This window comes from Echeneis naucrates, chromosome 21 (genome assembly GCF_900963305.1).
Source record: "Echeneis naucrates chromosome 21, fEcheNa1.1, whole genome shotgun sequence".
Lineage (NCBI taxonomy): Eukaryota > Metazoa > Chordata > Actinopteri > Carangiformes > Echeneidae > Echeneis > Echeneis naucrates.
In genome coordinates, this window is record NC_042531.1 from 8,131,898 (window position 1) to 8,151,188 (window position 19,291).

At 41.3% G+C, this 19,291-nt stretch overlaps 2 protein-coding genes across 5 annotated transcripts in view; one reads left to right on the plus strand and one right to left on the minus strand.

Annotated features, from left to right (window-relative positions):
- dync1i2a (dynein, cytoplasmic 1, intermediate chain 2a) lies at positions 1-18,019 on the plus strand. Of its 2 annotated transcripts, XM_029529763.1 has the most exons (17): positions 1-72; positions 1,071-1,188; positions 2,889-3,003; positions 4,397-4,484; positions 5,613-5,672; positions 6,082-6,197; positions 10,469-10,555; positions 10,771-10,933; positions 11,021-11,120; positions 11,920-12,045; positions 13,762-13,908; positions 13,991-14,104; positions 14,633-14,766; positions 15,800-15,944; positions 16,470-16,610; positions 16,744-16,869; positions 17,058-18,019. In XM_029529763.1, the coding sequence occupies exons 2-17, from the start codon at positions 1,081-1,083 to the stop codon at positions 17,169-17,171; spliced, it is 1,884 nt and encodes a 627-aa protein (XP_029385623.1). In that variant the 5' UTR covers positions 1-72; positions 1,071-1,080; the 3' UTR covers positions 17,172-18,019. The 2 variants fall into 2 exon arrangements, with proteins under 2 accessions (XP_029385623.1, XP_029385624.1); XM_029529764.1 differs by lacking the exon at positions 5,613-5,672 and having other exon boundaries at positions 17,058-18,018.
- LOC115061446 (calcium-binding mitochondrial carrier protein Aralar1) overlaps positions 17,920-19,291 on the minus strand; it is an 18,277-nt gene continuing 16,905 nt past the window's right edge. For all 3 annotated transcript variants that reach the window (XM_029529761.1, XM_029529762.1, XM_029529760.1), the window contains exons 16-18: positions 18,820-18,978; positions 18,593-18,683; positions 17,920-18,501 (exon numbers count right to left, since the gene is read on the minus strand). In XM_029529761.1, coding sequence (XP_029385621.1) covers positions 18,303-18,501; positions 18,593-18,683; positions 18,820-18,978 — 449 coding nt within the window. In that variant the 3' untranslated portion in view covers positions 17,920-18,302. The remainder of the gene's footprint in view (positions 18,502-18,592; positions 18,684-18,819; positions 18,979-19,291) is intronic.

Sequence of the window (19,291 nt, forward strand, 5' to 3'; positions counted from 1 at the left end):
GGCTTCTGTAGTTGGACAGGGGAGTTGTTTTGGCTGTGTGTGTTTGGTGTCAGGTCGAAAACCTGCTTAAAGGTTGGTTATCTGCATTAAAGTCATGATAACTATAGTGGCTTGCATTAGTATGAGTTTGGTTTATTATATTTATATTTATGGCCATTTATAGTGCACACTGATTCAGTCGGAGCGGAAACAGTGCAGCCGAAACCTAGCAGCTAACAAATAAGGCTAATGCTACATTTAATGCTATAAATAACAGAGTGAATGAGGAAAAACACGTTTTTGTGTTCCGAAACGTTGTCTAAAACGACACTACGCTAAATTTAGAGCAGTATTACGAATCACCAAATACGTGAAGTGCTATAAAGAGTGGTGTTCATAAGGAAGGCTAACGTTAGCAGGGACCAGGGCCGATGAGATGCTAGCGTGTGTATCTGTGAAGCTGGAACGTCATTGACGAAATAAAAACACGGCCATCTCAAACACTCGGCGTCGGAGCTCACATCACACAGGCTGCGATGGATCACAGAGGAGTGACTTCCTGAAAGAGGACAGACAGAAAGGCCTAGATAAGCTAACCCGGTGTGAACGGTCCCTTCCTGCTGCAGGGTGGGGCTCTGTGCCGGCGACCTGACAATGACTGGTCAGCAAGGCACTGACTTCAGCTGTCTGTAGCTCAGAAGTGTGTGACTCCGGAGAAGGAAACATTTAACTCACTAAGCTGCACATTAGAGAGAGCGCACTGCTGGATGGTTACTTGAACCGTCCATCTGCAAGGAGAAGTTGTTTGGGCTCTGTCTGTCTCTGCTACAGTGCAAGGTGGCACTCAAGTTGAGCATCGTTTGGAGATTGCTGTTTTTTTTTAAGGCTAATTTCAAAGCTCTGCCTTTATTCATGCATCATATAACAGAGGGAGAGCACTTGACGATCTGCTTTTGTTAAACACACTTAGGACTTATAACCCACTGAGGTTTCAGCAAAAAAAAAAAACAAAACAAAACAAGATGTAATCTTTTTTCAATATGTTCTTTGTGAAACACGAAGATAAACAGAAATATACTGTTTGTTCACAGCTGTGGCATTATGTCTGACAAAAGTGAGCTGAAAGCAGAGCTTGAAAGGAAGAAGCAACGCTTGGCACAAATCAGAGAGGAAAAGAAAAGGAAGGAGGAGGAGCGCAAGAAGAAAGAGGTATGTGTAAGCCTTTGTAAATGTTTTGAATATTCACTGATATTGAAGGCAAAAAGGAATATGGAGAACAAATGCATTCAAAACCATTAATGGCTCAGTGTGAGCCAAAACTATTATTCAATTCAAATGCAAATTCTCTCTGTACACTTAATTCTTGTGAGTTTTATAGTCCAGATGTGGGAAAAACATCAGTGATAGCCACTACTGGCATGTGTGTCAAAGGCAGCCTAGAGCTTAAAAGACTAAAAATGACGGTTATGTTGTCAGAAGTACACTGCATCTACCGAAAGCTTTAAGAAAGATTTCACAAGAAGTTGGTATATTCATCCTACAATAAGCATTCATTTTTTAAAATAGTAATACATTTTGTATTTGCTAATGAGGTGATATTAAATTTCTAAGTTTAAATTTGAAAGCAAACCCAAGAATAGGAAGTGTGCACGTACTGTCCTGTGTTGTACATCGAAGTCAATTATTACATGTCTGACAGTTTTTTTTTCTGTGCTATCCCCACTAGTAGGTAGCACACAATGGATAAGAAATTAAGCCCCGCTGGTATTTCTTTTGTCTCCTAAAGCTTTAAGGACTTTGTATAGATATACCAGCAGTAAAATGACAGTAATATTAAAAGCTTAAAAACCTTTCCAGCCAATGATTTGATCTTAAAATATTACAAGACAAACTTATGGGGCCATGGAAAAATAATGGAGTACAGAGTACACCTTTACTTTCTCTTTCCGAAATTAGGTTCTATTTCCATACATTGTGTTTCTGGATCCAGTGATAAAAAGAGAAAAGACAAAACTGTGAATTTACCTCCGTTCATGTATAAATTTCTACTCAAATATGGCAATCTAAGTTACAGTTATGAGCAAACACTTGACTTTATGTCATTTCATTAGCACACGTAAACTTTCACAGTGTAGGGTAAACACAATTTTGTGAATCTTTCATCAAATGGTTTTCACAAATGTTGATTGGCATCCTACCACATGTATTTATGAAAACTGTTATACCTGTATTTTGAGTGAGGCAATTATGGAAGAAGGAAAAGCTAAATAGATCTCAGAAAACTTAAGTTAGAGATTTATTGATTTGTGCCAAGCAGGAAGACTGATAACATTATATCAAACTTTATATATTCATTAGTTCCCAGTCAGAGAAACTGCCTATGAAGTGGAATGAATTCTCAGTAGGCGTGGATGTCCAACTAGTCTAAAAGAATGATTGGACCTGGTGAATATTTTCTGTTCATGAATGAACAACTTTTTCACTCTGCAGGTTCTTTTCTCTGATGCTAGGTAACATTACATTCCAGCACTGCAGGGAATGTAAAATAGTTTGAAGAAAATTTTAAGATGTTTTGTCGTCTCTGAGAGCAAGTAATCAGAAAAATGACATCATCAAATCATTTTTAGCAAGCTCTGTTTGTTACAGACTATTCAGTACTTTTTTTAGTTTGGTTTTTCATCACTGTTGACTAATGTGGACGGCTTTTTTGGACATCATTTGAGCAAAATACCTTAAAATAGTCTTTGATGGTTGGATATTTTCTCTCTTACTCATTACATTGAGATGGTAACTAAAAGTATGTACAGAGGTCTGTTTAGTCCATCTGAAGTTCTGTGTTTTCTGACATCGTAGCAAAGTAATGTGGCTGTTTAAAGATTGCATGAATGGGTGATGCATTATCGTTCTAGGCCGACCAACTGAAAGATGCTGCACTCCACCAGGATGACTCTGACCTGGAGAAAAAAAGGCGTGAAGCTGAGGCTCTGTTACAGAGTATGGGCATAACCCCAGAAGTTCCCGTTGGTATGTTTTCTATTACATAACACTGCCGTTTTCTTTTATCCTGTCTCATATGCCCTCTTAAACTTAAACTGTTCGTTAGCAAATATAAGTTGTAATGGATAATTTTCAGTATGTCTCACGTTCATTCATTCATTCCTCTTCTACAATTTATCCATTTCCGAGTTGCGGGCAGTGCTGGAGTCAATTCCAGCTCAGATTGGGTGAGGGCGGGATACACCCTGGACAGGTGGCCAGTCCATCGCAGGGAACAACACACAGAGACAAACAACCACTCACACTCAGACCTGCAGGCAATTTAGGGTCCCCAATTAACATAAACTGTGGTAGGAGGAAATTCAAGCATGCACAGGGAGAACATGCGGACTCTGCACAGAAAGGCCCCAGGCCCAGGAATTGAACCTGCAACATTATTGACATGGGGCAACAGCGCTAACCACTATTCACTGTGCGGCCTATGACTCACAGACATTTTCTATTTTATGCATATATATGTCCATATTTTTTCTGTGTTTTCAGTGTTCAGTGACCTTACACACACATTGGGTGAACAGCATAGATTTTGCTCTGAGGAAGATGGCTCCTAATGCAAAACAAAGCAGCAGGAAAATGACCTAAAATATACAGATTATCATGTTTATTATAGTTACTGGCCAACTCCGCCACAAGACTTCCATCCAGCTGATCATGTTATCATATTGAATACTGGACTGGACAAAAAGCTCAGTTAAGCAGTTAAGCTGTGAAGATGGCTGTGATATTACAGTCATTGCTTGCAGTGTACGTGGAATCAAATATTAGTTATAATGACTTAAATATCACTGTTTGGCCTGTCACTTTCCTACCACCTGTGAGTGGATTTAAAATACAGCAAATGACTAATTTTTATACGGTTGGTGGGTGCAAATATCCTCACATTGAATGAATGGCCTTGGTGTCTTAGGGAGACTCTGCAGACTCAGATTCCGGAGCTGTGTCTTGTTTCCAACAGCAGGTGGCAGAAGAGATCCATGCAAAAATCTTTCCACGTAACAGCAAACATTCAAATGAATATGAAGCCGATGTCACAAAAAAAGTCATACTTTAGTGCGTGTATCTAATCTGTTGTTCTTAATATTAATGCAGTTATTCTTGAGTAAAATCGAAGTCAGTACAACTATGTCATCAATACTTCTTCTCCGATGTCAGTCTTGCTAAAGCTGATGTTTGTCACTTAGAGGTCGATACTTATATAAAATTTAACTTGCGACCAATTTCAAAGGTTTACACGCAGTTACACGTGTAAAGTCATACTGAAGCTGCCATTGCAGCTTGAATGCATTTGTATTGAATAGCTCAGCAGCCTTACGTTAGCTTTACATTGTAACTGATTGTTATTGTCTGTCTCTCTATGTAGTCCCTCCTCCCATGTCTCCAACTGCCAAGTCGGCAGGCACACCAAGTGAGGCAGGGAGCCAGGACTCTGATGGAGCAGTGGGGCCCAGGTATACACACAAAAACATTAATACACATTCACACACTTCTCAGCAAATGTTTGAATTGAAGGAAGTTGCCCCACTTTTAAGACCCTGAGAAGCACCCATGTTCTTTTTTGTTTTGTTTTTTTTTTTATGTAAGACCTGAAGGCCATATCTCAGTGGCAAAATGATTAAATGCAATTTATCCCACTTATCATAAATTACCTCAACAGCGTTTTTTTGTCCTCTTTTTGATCTCGTTTATGCTTATGCCATCAATATAACATTTCAGTGTTTTTGCTATTGCCACTACTTAAAATGCAAATATTATTGTGCAGCAGCTTATTTAAGAAGTATTTAAAAAATACTTCATGAGTTTTAGATCTGTTTTTGCTTTGTAAGATTTGCATCACCATAACCTCTGGAAAAAGGTAATGAATATATGTAAAGCCGGAATATATTAAGAGCAACTATGATGAAACCTTTTACAAAGTTTTATACCATTACATTGAATGAATCTGAGTTTATGCCAACTGAGGGCATGTTTATTTAATTTGTGTGCCAATGAATTAAGACAATCCTAAATTAGCAATAAAACAGCAGGCTGCTGTGATGCCTGGGGGACTTCTTAACCCCTAATTAGAGCCCCTTCCCTGGGCTGAAATCCAAGCTCCCCCAGTGTCCTATCAGGCCCAGGGAGCTGTTCCCCCTACGTGTTGACTCATTTCCCTCGCCAGCATGGCCATTTCCTACACACATGGAGGTCATGTTTTCTCCCTGAGGGTTCTCTCTCTCTCCTTCCCTCTCTGTCTACACAACACTCAGAGCCTTGTCAGTGACACAGTTCAGGCTGTAACAGCCCTGCAGGCTGCACATTACACCGTGTGTCATCCCACTCAGAGGACCCGCGTGTCCATCATTTTAAACAGATACATTCTTTCATCTTTTGCTGTGTTGTATAGACAGATTCAGGCTTGGTTTGACCTGGTGAAAAATCCAATTTTAAGTGCTTTAATAACATGCAAGTTTAAGTGATTTGTGACCACAGAGATGATCAGCATGTTGTGTGTCATGAAGCTAACTTTATTTCCTCTCCTCATTTGTGCTTGCCTGTTTCTCTCACTAATGCTGCCTTGTTGCTGTGACACTAACCAGGACTCTGCACTGGGACTCTGACCCGTCCACTCTTCAACTTCACTCTGATTCTGAGCTGGGGTACTGGACACTCTCTTCTCTCCTTTCCTGGTCATTTTCCCTTCTCTCAATCTATGGCATGATTACTTTGTTTTTCAAAGTCATTATTCTGTTAATGCAGTCCAGGAAAAAAAGGTTGTGCATGCAAACATAGTGAGAAAAAAATATTTTAGTGAATTCTCTCTGGTTGTTAAACCAATCTGAAGTCTTTGCCATCCCACAAAACACTTATTTATTTACTTTGATCAGCACAAGAGTCCACTTGCAAGGAGATGAGAATTTTTTCTAAAACAGATAAGAGCAGCTGCAGTAGCAGCATTGCTTTGTCTGTTTGGGTTTTTTTTTTTTTTTCTTTCTTTCTTTCTTGTTAAATTTATATTACTGTTTTGTTATAACATTTGGCAAAGTTTGAGTTGTTCTGTACTTTTAGGCGAGGAACTCCAAAACTGGGAATGGCTAAAGTCACACAAGTTGACTTTCCTCCACGTGAAACTGTGTCCTACACAAAAGAGACCCAGACACCTGCCATGACCGAGCAAAAAGAAGGTGACTCTACCATGTTGTTCTACAGATCAACTTTGAAAAACACAAGCTATTGTCTGTGCATGTGCACAACTATACACTTAAACAAGTGGACATAAGACACGAGGTGTCTAGCCCTTTTGTTGTAACGAATGTTTTATTTTGCTGAATGAAAGGTGCACCATTTCCTGATGGGGGTGTTTTGGGCTGTATGAGTATGCGAGTGGGTACCGGAAATCTACAACAAGTGGAAGACATTTGATTGAAGTATGCACTTAGATGAAAGTAAAAAAAAATGAGGCCCAGGAAACATAGGAAGTCAGAGCAGGGATTAAATTCAGAAAACTGTGCTCCCCTGAGCCTCATATGCAGCTCTATGAGCAACTCCAGTTTGGTATAATTAATGAGCAAAATGAGAAAACCAGTAACAGGAAGCCGAAATGCGATTGGAGGGGAAGATATGAAGAACCATGCATACAATTGCTTACTGCATATGAAGCGTGTCGATATGAATGTAATTGCTGCACTGAGGCTTTCATGTGGCTGGACAAGGGCAATATTGGGCTACTACCAACATCCACATGTTGAACACATGTTCAATAAAATATGTATTATTTGAGCGTGTGCTGCTTGTTTCGGGTAGATTTATGTAATGACTCATTCTGAATAATGCATTAATATACTCAATTGAAATCCCAGATTAACCCCCTCCACCCCCCTTTATTTTATTTTATTTTTTGCGTAGAGATATCAGAACTAATCACAACAGAACAGACAATACCTTAAATTACAGCTACTGGGTGATCTAATACACCTTTGTAAGCATCTTTGAAAGCTTGTTTAGGATTTTAAGCAGTGTACTGATTGTTGGGTGGTCAGGTGATGTGTGGATAATTCTGAGTTGGCATGCAGTGCAAGTAAAATGAAATTGTGTGATTTTGTGGAAAAACCATGAGCAGAACTAGTGAAGGATGAAGAGCATCCCTGTGCTCCTTGTCGGTCTTTACTCTGGACTCTCTACTGGGCATTGTAAAACTGTGTTAAACAACGATGGTTTCTGCCAGCTGTTCAACACGAGGCCCCCTTCCCCTCTCTGCCACTATGTAATCATTTCATCAACTCCCTCGCTTCCCTGTCTTCTCCCTTCACCGAACAGGCACATAACAAAACACACTCAGTGACATTGTGCATTTTCACACCATCACTTCTGGCACTCGATGAGACGGCATCCCCTTCCCAGCTTGCTCCCCTCTGCGCATTTTTGATGTGTGGGGTGGCGTCGGGCCTTTCTGTGATTGAGCGATTTATCATGTTGTCAAAAGGCGGCAACGGCGCAGCACTCTCAAGGTCAGCAGGCGGTGGCATTAGAGGGAACAGCAGCCGTGCCCTGGCTGCTGCAAACCGTGGGTTCCCACAGTGTCTGCGAGACATCTCAGAGAAAGGAGTATAAGATTTGGTACTTAATAACATCACCTGCCCTTTCAATGCAAAGAAAGACCTCCTGAACAGAGGAGGACGATGAATTTTCATTTTTATATTATTTGATTGTTGGTAATGGGACTGTAGTGTCTGATACAACAACCAAAGACATACAGGACAGTTTCTGCCCCCTGAAATATCCCTTTAGATGGCCATGACATCATAAAAGTGACATCCATTTATATATTTGTGTCTTAATTTATCCAAGGTAAAAAAGTTAGTAACTTTTGAAAATTTACGATTTATGTCAATGTCAGTGTCCCTAAATGCATTATAAGGTAATATGTCACATCAGTATGCACTCCTCAACAAGAGGCTGTAATTATGGAGTAAGACATTGTTGGAGGTTGAGGGGAGCACTGTAGGGTGGGTGTGTGCGCATGCATGTGTGCATCTATATGAGTGGTTGGTCTGCTACGTCATTTAAAAAGGTTTGTTAGAAACAAGTATGTTGAGCTGTCTAATAAATCTAATATTAATTAAATGTGATTGTCTTAATCACTCCAAATTTAGAAGCAGGTTAAAACTTTTAATCACAAAAGCCCTTAATGGTCTTCTTGTTTCAAGTGTCGCTCATAATTGTGGTCAGCTTTTATGCACTTGATGATTAGTACTGTGAAATGTCTATTGTTTCCAGCTGTCACACTGCAGTTGGTCATTTTGAACAGAAAATTTTAAATATTTCTGTGTTATTTCACCTCAGTGTATGGTTGAATAGTTTGCATTTTTGGGAGGTTTTTGCCCCCACTTTCATTCCACAATATGATGAGTATGACTCTTGTCTGACAGACTAAACATTGTAATCAGATGGACAAAATCTGACTGCCTATGTCTCTATTTTTACTTGCCTTGCAGCAGTTTGAAATTTGTTAATTACAGCACAAGAAAAACCATACAATATTTTAAGAAACAAAAAAATGATAGAGTAAATAAGGGTGTTGTGTTTTCGTGTGGTTTCAGACCCCTGTTGCACATGCCAAAGTCAGACTTTTGGTCTCTCGGCGTATATAGAAAGTGGAAGACACCTGCAGTGCAGACCAAAGGTCATTTAGTTTTCCAGTTGTACATCATTGGCTGTATGCTGTGTTTGCATTAATATATTGTCCATTGACTAAGACCTGTGATTACTCTCCCCTCCCCATCCTGTCCGACTCCCCCCAGAAAAGCTTTTATTTCTTAAGTGGTACAAAAGCCATAATTGGGCCTGCTTTGAGAGGAGGTGTCAGTGTGTGGGACATCGGTGATTCGGGCGAATTCTGTAAAATGCAACCCCCCCCGCCTTCTCTTTTTCCCCCATCACACACCCTCACTAGGCGCTACTGCCCCCCTACACATCCCCAGCGGGGTCACCAGGATCACTAGCTTTTCTCCAAATGGCCATTTTGGCTGGCAGGTGCATTATACCCTTTATTTTCAGATTGTCTATCCGCTCCTAATGCCTGGCAGGTTGATTGCTCTGGCTGCCTCACCACGGAAAGGGCTGACGAGCACGGCCGGGACTAGCTGAAAGACAGTGATTACTGTTTTCCTTTAAGCCTGATTGAGGCCCTTGAAAGGAAAGATTTTAAACTTCTCCTGTTGGTTGCAGAGTATGGCCGTATATTGAAATGGCTTGTGTCATCAACCCAGTTCTGTAAACTCATCAGTGCACCCAATAACCTTCTTCCCCAAACCTCCATCTGAGAAAGGGGATAAATCACTTTATGGACAAAGTGACAGATGACATTATCATTTAGATTATCTCAGTAGGAAGGAAATTCTGGCATGTGGTGCTGTCATTTTAGATTAACTACAAGGTTCATATCAAGATAAATGTCTGCAGGAACTAGACGAGTATTTCCCCTCTCCTCATGAATCTGTTTTGTCCTTCTTTTGCTTCTGTTTTTTTTTTTTTTTTTTAAACATTGAAAGCATAAGCTATATACTATCTCTGAGAGATGTGTTTTGAAAAAGCATGTTCGTCTCCTTTGAGGTAGAACCGGTGTGCAGTTTGCCAGCTGGTCTGGCCTGTATTTTGTTGTACATTCTCTGAGGTTGAATAGGAGTTGCAGGACCTCCTGCTAGGATGGTAATTGCATAGGCTTGCCGTTCAGGGAGAAGCTTGTCTCGGGGCAATCAGGCGGAAAACCTCTGTGCCATCCTAATGCCACCTCTGAAGAGCACAAGACAATCCCAGCATCACCATCTGCTTTTGCACTATGCCGTCATCTGCACAGACCAATAGGACAGGCTGGGGCAGCTGCTCCGTACCCTCTGCCCCGCTGCCCCATGGCCTAGAAGGGGGCAACCTGCTACAGGGACACACAGAAAACAGCTACACTGACAACTCAACTTGCTATTGAATGACTAGAGTCTCATTAACAGTTGGGAAGGACAGGGGTCCCTATGACAACAAGACACCCGCTGCGCTGTGTCCCTCTAACACAAATGACAAACTTCCCTGCTTTAGAGCAGCAGGTTCTTTTTGAAAGGCGACATTGTGCTGAAAAACCAAACAAATGCAAGGCAGAGATACAAAATCAGTCTATTGCCATGCCCATAATCACCGGGTGACACTTTTATTGAAAGAAGAAAATAATAGGGATAGAATCTGTAGTGACCAGAAAGTATATGAAATGTCTGTATGGCGGCTCGATCGTCTAGCTTAACAGAGTTTTACTCTGAATTTGGTTTCAATTTTTGCTTATGTCTGAGCTTTTGGCAAAGCTGAAATCTTAAAAAACAATTTATACATTGTGTTGATTCAGAAATCTCGATTCCACATGATAAATTGGCTTATTTCCCAGTGTTAACAGAGTTTCCTTTTTGATCAACAGAAGAGGAAGAAGAGGAAGAAATTGCTCCTCCTCAACCAGTAGCAGAGACTCCAACTGAGAAACCGGACCAGAAAGAGGACGAGGAAGGTACTTCACTACCACTGACCATGTATAATTCACCCAGTGGCTGAACGTGGCTAAAATTGTACCACTTATGTTCTCTTAGGAATTTTCCCGTTTCAGATATAGTAGCGGTTAGAGCATGAAGAGTATACTGTTCCTGTAAGGCAGCACATCACATAACATAATGGCCGTGAGTAGCAGAAATCATTGTTTGCTTTTTTTTTTTTTTCTCCATGTAGCACCCCCCCATGAGCTAACAGAGGAAGAAAAACTCCAGATCCTGCACTCAGAGGAGTTTGTGAATTTCTTCGACCACAGCACTCGCATTATTGAGCGTGCTCTATCAGAGCATGTGGACCTCTTCTTTGACTACAGTGGCCGTGACCTGGAGGAGAAGGAGGGGTAATAATTGGACAGCTAGCTAAAAAACTTGTAATTGGTTTTTGAAAAAGTGTTTTTATTGATTTGCAATGCTTTGTTTTTCCTCAGTGAAATCCAGGCTGGAGCAAAGCTCTCCCTCAACAGGCAGTTCATGGATGAGCGTTGGTCCAAACATCGTGTTGTCACCTGCCTCGACTGGTCCCCTCAGGTAATTTTCTTTTAATTGCGTTTTCATAATTGAACACAGGATACCACTTTGGGGGAAAAAAGTCAATCATAAGGGTGATTTTTATTGTGTTTTTGTGCAAAAATTTAGGTAATATGTAGACAAGTATTGTTAAATGGCTGTTAAAACAACTAAGTCTTGTGCAGCCATAATGCTTTATGATAACATAGCTTGAGTTTGACAGCATTTACTTTCAGCCACAAGTCCCTCAGGAAAAAGTAAGTTATGTCCCACGCAGATTGTCACTAAATCGGAGGCCATAATGATTTGTTTCCTCTGGTGTCCAAGGTCATTTCATGCCTGATTCTGCAATGAGTTCTGACAGTGATTGAACGGCAACTCTTTGTTCACAGTATTCACATTCTCAGAGCAATACCCACACACTTGTGATTTGAAATTATGGATTTGCAGACTGGAACTCTCACATCAAGTAATACCAATAGCAGAGGTTAATGATTTCTTAATATCTGAATTGTCTTATTTACATCTGGATGGCCTTAGAAAAACATTTATTCACTGCACATCACACATTGTTGTGTTCTTCTGACAAGGATTTTAACTTTTGGTTAAAATCATTAAAGGAAATAAAAACATGATTTAGGGGGAGTGGGCAACTTAAACAAGCTATAAATCTTGAGGAAAGTGTTACTCAGTCTTTAAGACATTCAACAGCAAATGAGGCTTTCCCACATGGAGCCAAGCCTGGGGGGCATGTCTGCCTCCCCCTGACATTCATTTGGGCTGATTTTTTTTTTTTTTCCTCTCTCTGTTCTGTCACCAGTATCCTGAACTCCTGGTTGCCTCATACAACAACAACGAGGATGCTCCTCACGAGCCAGATGGGGTGGCATTAGTGTGGAACATGAAGTACAAGAAGGCTACGCCGGAGTACGTCTTCCATTGTCAGGTACTGAAAGCAAAGCTTATAAAGCCTATCTGCTTCTTCCTCCTGCTCCTACCCTCATACTCACTGGTGCCTTCTTTCATGACAAGCGTGGAGCAACGCCAACCAAACCCTGTTTACTCACTCCTCCCCCCCCTCCTCCTCCCCGCCCACACATACATCCACTCACAGACACACACACACACCTCTCAACCCTTCCTGCCCTCATGCACATTATGAGTTCACCGTGCTGGCATCCACCTTCACCACATCTATCCGCAAACACATGTTCACAAGGCGCCAGAGAAGACCTGTGGTGCAGGAGTTGAATGGAATCTGAGCACTGCAACAAGATTTAGTGTGTGGGGCAGGGCTGGTTATCATGTGCATCTAAACAAGGGCTCTGTGTTCAGGCGAATGAGCAGGGAGAGCAGCAGAGCTCCTCCACTCTGCCCAGCCTTATTATAATGCCTGCCCCAAGGCTCCTTCAGCAAGACAAGTTGAGTAGAACCACATGTTGTTGCCTCCAAAGCGGATGTCGATGCAGGCGTACTGCTCAGATGAATAAAACTGAACAGAAGTGTGAAGGCAATTTTCTACGTGCTTCTAAGTCTCCATGAAACTAGCCTCGATAAGGCATCAGTATGTTTGTTAAAATGAAGTCCCAGTGGACAAAACATTGAGTAAAGTTTGTGGTAGGTAGAGCAGTGAGGGCATGTAGGAAAACACATCATCACCATCATCACATTTATGAATTGACTCGTAATGCAAAAATAAATACAATTTTGCTGGCCAGCCTTGAGTGTTGTCTTGCTCACACTGTAAAGAAACATGTGTCAGTGATGAAAGGCTCATTTGCTTGTGGTTTGGGAAAGAGGGAATATGCAGAGAACAGGTTTTAAACTTTTGAGATGAAGCAGGAGAACAGCAGATTCAAGTTGATGTTTTCCATATCCTGATTACTGGCAAATACTGAAGATTTCAAATGTTGCTGATCTAAAGCTTTGCAGTATTTTTCAGCCAGTTAGCCAGACACTGATTTAATACAGATCTGCCTTGTGGTCAGTTACCTCAGTGGAGAAAAGATTTGGTATTAGATCTGCCAAAGATGTTATATTCTTATCCATGTCTGAACTGGATCCCCCATCCAGTTAAGTTGCTATGAATCAAATTTTTTTCTCCACATATGTTATATGTTGTTTGCATTGGCCACATTGGAGGTCTGTATCCTTGTGTTATGATATTGGATAATAACACCACTGATTTTATTCATGTGTAATCATCAAATGGCTTAAAAACCGATTAACTATTTGAAGTAAATTTAATATAACTATTTTAGGTATTTACGTTTCACCATATCTTGGAAAGAGATTAAAAATTCACTATTGCCATTCACCTTAGAAATTTGGATGTTGTGTCTTTATATATGGTGTATTATAATGTTAATGACCTATCTATCCATGTGATTCAATGTGATGGCCAAACCACCACAGCTGGTCCTTGATGTATAGGAGCAGCGGTTCTTCTCTGAGATCTCGCAGAAAGTCAGAGCTCCTTACCCTATCTCTCCGACTCCAACCATCCTGCAGAGAAAACAATTTCTTGTATCCATAATCTTGTTCTTTCAGTCACCAACCAGAGCTCATAACTGTAGATGAAGTCACTTCAAACATGTTTTTTCATTACAAGATAAACTCAATATTGTTGGTCCCTGTCTCCACATTTCTTTATCTCTGACAGTCTGCTGTTATGTCGGCTGCCTTTGCCAAGTTCCACCCTAACGTTGTGGTGGGGGGCACATATTCAGGGCAGATTGTTCTGTGGGACAACAGGAGCAACAAGAGGACGCCGGTGCAGAGGACACCTCTGTCTGCAGCAGCACACACGGTACACAGAACAGCTTACAGTACAATTGTGTTTCATTTAAATGCCACAGAAGACCAAAATGTCTCTGTTCCTCTCTTTGCAGCACCCGGTTTACTGTGTGAATGTAGTTGGCACCCAAAACGCCCACAACCTGATCAGCATCTCCACAGATGGAAAGATATGTTCCTGGAGCCTGGACATGCTTTCTCAGCCACAGGTAACATATACATATATGTCTCTGTTTTTATCCACGATTGGTACGTGGAGTATTTTTTAACAAAAACAAAAAACAATTTGGGATTTAAAATTATCACCTTAAAGTTTCATGTCTATGGTAATTATTCATCAGACTTTAAAGAGTGTATTCTTAGGTTTTGTGTATTTTCTGTCTCTTCAGTTTCACGTCCTGTCCTTCCCATTCATCTTAAATGTCAAATATTTTGGCTGGACTCCTTTATATAAGCATTCTAGTTTGGTATTTTACCCAGCTTTACAGTTATTTCTTCTACAACAAATTTTTCACTTGCAAGGAAATTAACTTTGCTGGCTGTGTCATTTCATCGGTGCTGCCAAGACCTTGATGTCAGACGTCAATTTTTTTTATAAAGTGCGAGTTGAATTTAGATTATGCATTAATAAACTGTCAAGTGATTTTATAGGTTGTGCTTGGCAGAGTGTGTGTTAACATAATGCCTGCACACTGAGCTTGTTATGGATGTTGTTCCACGTTCCCTCCCCTCCACAGGACAGCATGGAGCTGGTATTCAAGCAGTCCAAGGCTGTAGCTGTCACCTCTATGTCTTTCCCTCTTGGTGATGTCAACAACTTTGTGGTGGGCAGCGAGGACGGTTCTGTCTACATGTCGTGTCGTCATGGAAGGTGTGTTCATAAGCAACTGCGGTCCCCAGTGTCCCATCTGAAGACCGCCAGGAAACTAAGGCGGCTTGTTAGGCCCACCTAGGACCATGTGTCAAATAAATATAGCCCACTCACTTCCCCGAGCAACGCAAATCCAACACTTGATCTCCTGCTGTTTGAGGTTTCACTCCTGCCCAGTCGTCCTGTTTTTCTTTTCCACTTGTCAGTTGTGTTTGTAAAGGTCATTCAACATAAACAGGGCACACATGCAGAGGAAACAAATCATTTTTTCCCCGTCCCTATTTTTTTTATTTTTTTTATTTCTTTCTTTCTTTCTTTCTTCCAAGTATGTGTCTCGGCCTTAGCGAGTTTGTTTACAGTTGTTCATCTCGGGGAGCATTAAAACTGCAGTTCATCCCACAATGTTCTCATTTAAGAGACTGGAGTTGTTCTCACAGCGGATAGTCCTCAGCAGAGAAATGTGGCTTAAATCAGCTGCCACTGAGTAGCGTGTTAGCTCCCCATGAAATGTCCTGCAGTATGCCCAGAGACCACAGAGAGGGGATAGCTGCTAGGTTTTGCACAGCAGACTCACCTCTGTAATTGGGGGAATAATTTTCCACCTCATTTACAATGGTATGATACTCTCATCGCTGTTAGTAATGCATAAGTATCACTCATGCTGAGTATTTACCTCTCTTCGTTAATTATCAGAGCCTCAGTTGGTAGCAGCTCTGCAACATGTGGTTGAGAGGTTGCAGACTTTTTTGCCACCCTGCTGGTAATCATATGATATAAGTAAATTATTCATTTGAATGCATCCAACAGAGGTCCATCTGTGCCTGTTGCTTTTTCCGTGTTTAGTATATAATGCATAGATTATTAAAAAACTAATTATGAGTACAAATTATTAATCATTTGAATTTTAAATGTTTATTCATGAATGTATATTCAGAAATAATTTCCACTGAAGGTCATTACTCAGCAACTGCTTGTTTCAAAAACGAAAGCTATTGTTTGCACTTACTCCCCCCTGTATATGTGTGCTCCACAGCAAAGCGGGCATTAGTGAGATGTTTGAGGGCCACCATGGGCCCATCACAGGGATCCACTGCCACACAGCTGCAGGGCCCCTGGACTTCTCTCACCTTTTTGTTACCTCCTCTTTCGACTGGACTGTCAAGCTGTGGAGCACCAAGGTACGAGTGAGATCTCAGCTATGCTGGGATTTGGATGAAGGTTGAGAAAAAACAACTTGTTTTTTGTGTTATTGAAAAAACTCCTGTGTGTGTAGGAAACATTGAGGACAATAATACTTTTTATGTTCAACAACCATAAAAGTCACTGAATCCTGTTCACTACAAAATGTCTTTAATTTTGGAAGGCTAGGCTAACCCTTATTAGCCAATAGAGCCAGCCCGACACTGTTTCATATTGCCTTTGTGCCAATATTTTTGAAACACAATTTTTAGACCAAACTGATCAACCTCAGAGCTTCATGAGCAATGAGGCTAAAACTAAGTAGGTTTGTCGAGGATGAAGAAATAGCGCATCATGACAACAGTTTTGTATGAATTTAGGTAATTGGCGTATACATACACAAGATGTGACAGCAGTTTTGTTAAAATCTATACCATAGACAGCTAACACCAAAAACTGAATTTGGTATACATACAGTGGTTGAAATAATGTCTCTTAATCTCTCCCCGCCACCATTTCCTCAGAACAATAAGCCCCTTTACTCATTTGAAGACAACTCGGATTACGTGTATGATGTCATGTGGTCCCCGATTCATCCCGCTCTGTTTGCTTGTGTGGATGGAGTTGGACATCTGGACCTGTGGAACCTCAACAATGACACTGAGGTACCACAGTCTACTAAAAGCATACACATTTGAGTGTTTCCAAAAGAAAACACTCTCATTTAGAGACAACAGACTTTAGAGGTGGCGGAGCATATTCACATTCCTCTGTTATATTACTGCGTTATTGTTATAGGTTCCCACTGCCAGTATCACTGTCGAGGGTAACCCAGCGCTCAACAGGGTTAGATGGGCCCATTCTGGCAGAGAAATCGCTGTGGGAGACTCCGATGGACGAGTTCTTGTGTACGATGTGGGCGAGGTGAGAATTTATGGTTTTTGATTGTTCTGTACGGTCACCAGTGTTGCAGACATGATTCAGACTCTGACTTGTAATGCTAGAAAATTAGTATCTAATTGTACAACTATGAGCAGTTCATCTTGATGAAGTACTTTTAAGAGGGGTGGGGACATACAGAATTTGAACCATGCCTCTGTTGTTCCTCACAGCAAATTGCGGTTCCACGTAATGAGGAGTGGACCCGTTTTGTCCGAACGCTGACAGAGATCAACGAGAACAGGGATGACGCAGAAGAGCTGGCAGCTCAGCGCCTCGCTGCCTGATCTCGTCGCCATGGACACAACAATTAAGGGACCAGTGGCGCACTCACTAATATCAGCCCTGTTCTGATTGGAGGGAAACGGACATATTTTGATTTCTTATATTTTCTTATTTGGACAATTCTGCCTTCTCTCAGTTAGCTGGACTGTTACCAGTTGTCCTCAGAATAACACAAGCAACAGGACTATCAACCTGAGACACTAACATGAAACCATGTTCACAAAACACAAAAGTTACCCTTTATTCAACCAGATGCCTTAAAGTTTTATTTTAATTTGACCGCATGTTAACACGAGCCTTAATTTTGAGTTGAACATCTCAAGCCAAATACTTCAAGTGGTCCACTCCACATATTAACTCATAGCTGTTCATCCATCTCCACCAAAGTGAACCGAAGCAATAACATCTTTAATCATCCAGGAATGTCGAAATCCCACAGCTGTAGCCGATGTTGTCATGTCTCTTCCTTTAGGTTTGATGACATAAATATTCACCTGTTTGTATGATACTGAATTGTCCAAAAATCTAAATGTCTTTCTACCTATATATTGTTCTACAGTACACCAGTGTCCACTTGATCTGTGCTGCTGGGTAGACCTGAGATAGTTGGAATAGCCTTTATGCTGTAATTACCTAATGATTTCCAGATCTATCATGTATGTTGGCTGGATCTGTACAGGGGTGGTTTGTTCTCTGAACAATCTCAAAGCTCTGTGTCAAAAGTGAGAATATAGTTCTCACACAGTAGAAAACAGTTTGAATGATTTATTTCAATAAAATACAATAAATACATTGAAATTATTTCCCAAGTCCCTGGTTGTGATTTCAAAATAAACACCTTTGAAAACATCTGTACATCCTCAAGTCTATAACTGACACATGCACACCAAAGCTGTTGCACACCAGAAAAGCCACCAATAACAATCTGCGTAAAGCCATAATGTCCCTCTGTAGAGAAGTACAATATGTACAACTGTGCAAGCTATGCAAAAGAAACCAGAAAAGCATTAAAGCCATACTCATGCAGCATTCAAAGTAAGACAGCCGCTCAAATGCACTGGCTCAATAAAACCATTATGGAGGTAACATAATGACAGCAGCTCGTAGCGTTCAAAGTCATGACAACGGATGTTTTATGTTTTATTTTCGGTCTCCGCTGGTTTGATTGTCACCTCTCCAGAAGCCTTAAACTTGGGCAGGTGGAGACCAAACTTTCTCTCGACGCCAGCAAAGGTTGCAGCTGCCAGGTGGTAGCCACCCACGTGGTCTGCAGTCACAGAGGGAAGGTCCTGGATCTTGGGTTTGGGAGTGGGCTCTGAGCCAGCAGGACGGCTGAGGAGAGAGTCAGATCAAAGTTAGGCCCACCACGTGCTTTAAATGAGGGGCTCATTCTTATTTATCACCAGAAGGTAAATGCACTCACTGTCCTCCAAAGTCGATATACAGCCATCTTTGCAGGAGTTCATAAGTCACCAGGGTGACACCAAACTGCGGTGAGGATCTGAAGACACGAGCTAATGGAAGATGGTTTGAAAATTACAATGTAGGATTTAACATTTTTCTTCTAGACAATTACAGCCACTGCAGCAGGCCTCATTTCCCAGTCATGAAGCCACTCACAGGACTGAGCGTGTGTGTGCGTGCATTTACCTCCTGCGCCTTTCCAAAACGCCCTGAATCCTTCCTCCTTCAGGATCTTCCTGAAGCAGTCGATGACGCCGCTGTATGTCGTCTGTCCTGCTCGGGCTGCCACCTGGAGCCTGGTCTTGATGACATCAGCAGGGGTCACCAGTGAAGCTGCTGGTACACCTTAGGAGACGTTGCACAACAGAAATAATGAAGCACTTTCACTATACACAGATTGTGTCACATTCTGACATCCCACCCCATCATGCAGGCTTTGAAATAGGTAGAGCTTTACAGTGTAATATGACAAGAACAAGGTGTGTGTGTGTGTGTGTGTGTATTGATAGATATATAGGCTGGCTGGCTATTGTGAGCGTCACTTGATGGAGAGAAAAAAACGGAGGAAACCAGAATGTATTCGTTGGGGCAGATAATGCCGGAGATGGCTCAGTAAAAACAACGTTTTATTGTGCTCTGACGTCCACAGACTCTGAGC

Bases quoted from the DNA above. Each gene is read 5' to 3' on its own strand.
- dync1i2a (XM_029529763.1), top strand. From the start codon at position 1,081: ATGTCTGACAAAAGTGAGCTGAAAGCAGAGCTTGAAAGGAAGAAGCAA. The intron at 3,004-4,396 runs GTATGTTTTCTA...CTCTCTATGTAG, and splicing joins AACCCCAGAAGTTCCCGTTG to TCCCTCCTCCCATGTCTCCA. The intron at 10,934-11,020 runs GTAATAATTGGA...GTTTTTCCTCAG, and splicing joins GACCTGGAGGAGAAGGAGGG to TGAAATCCAGGCTGGAGCAA.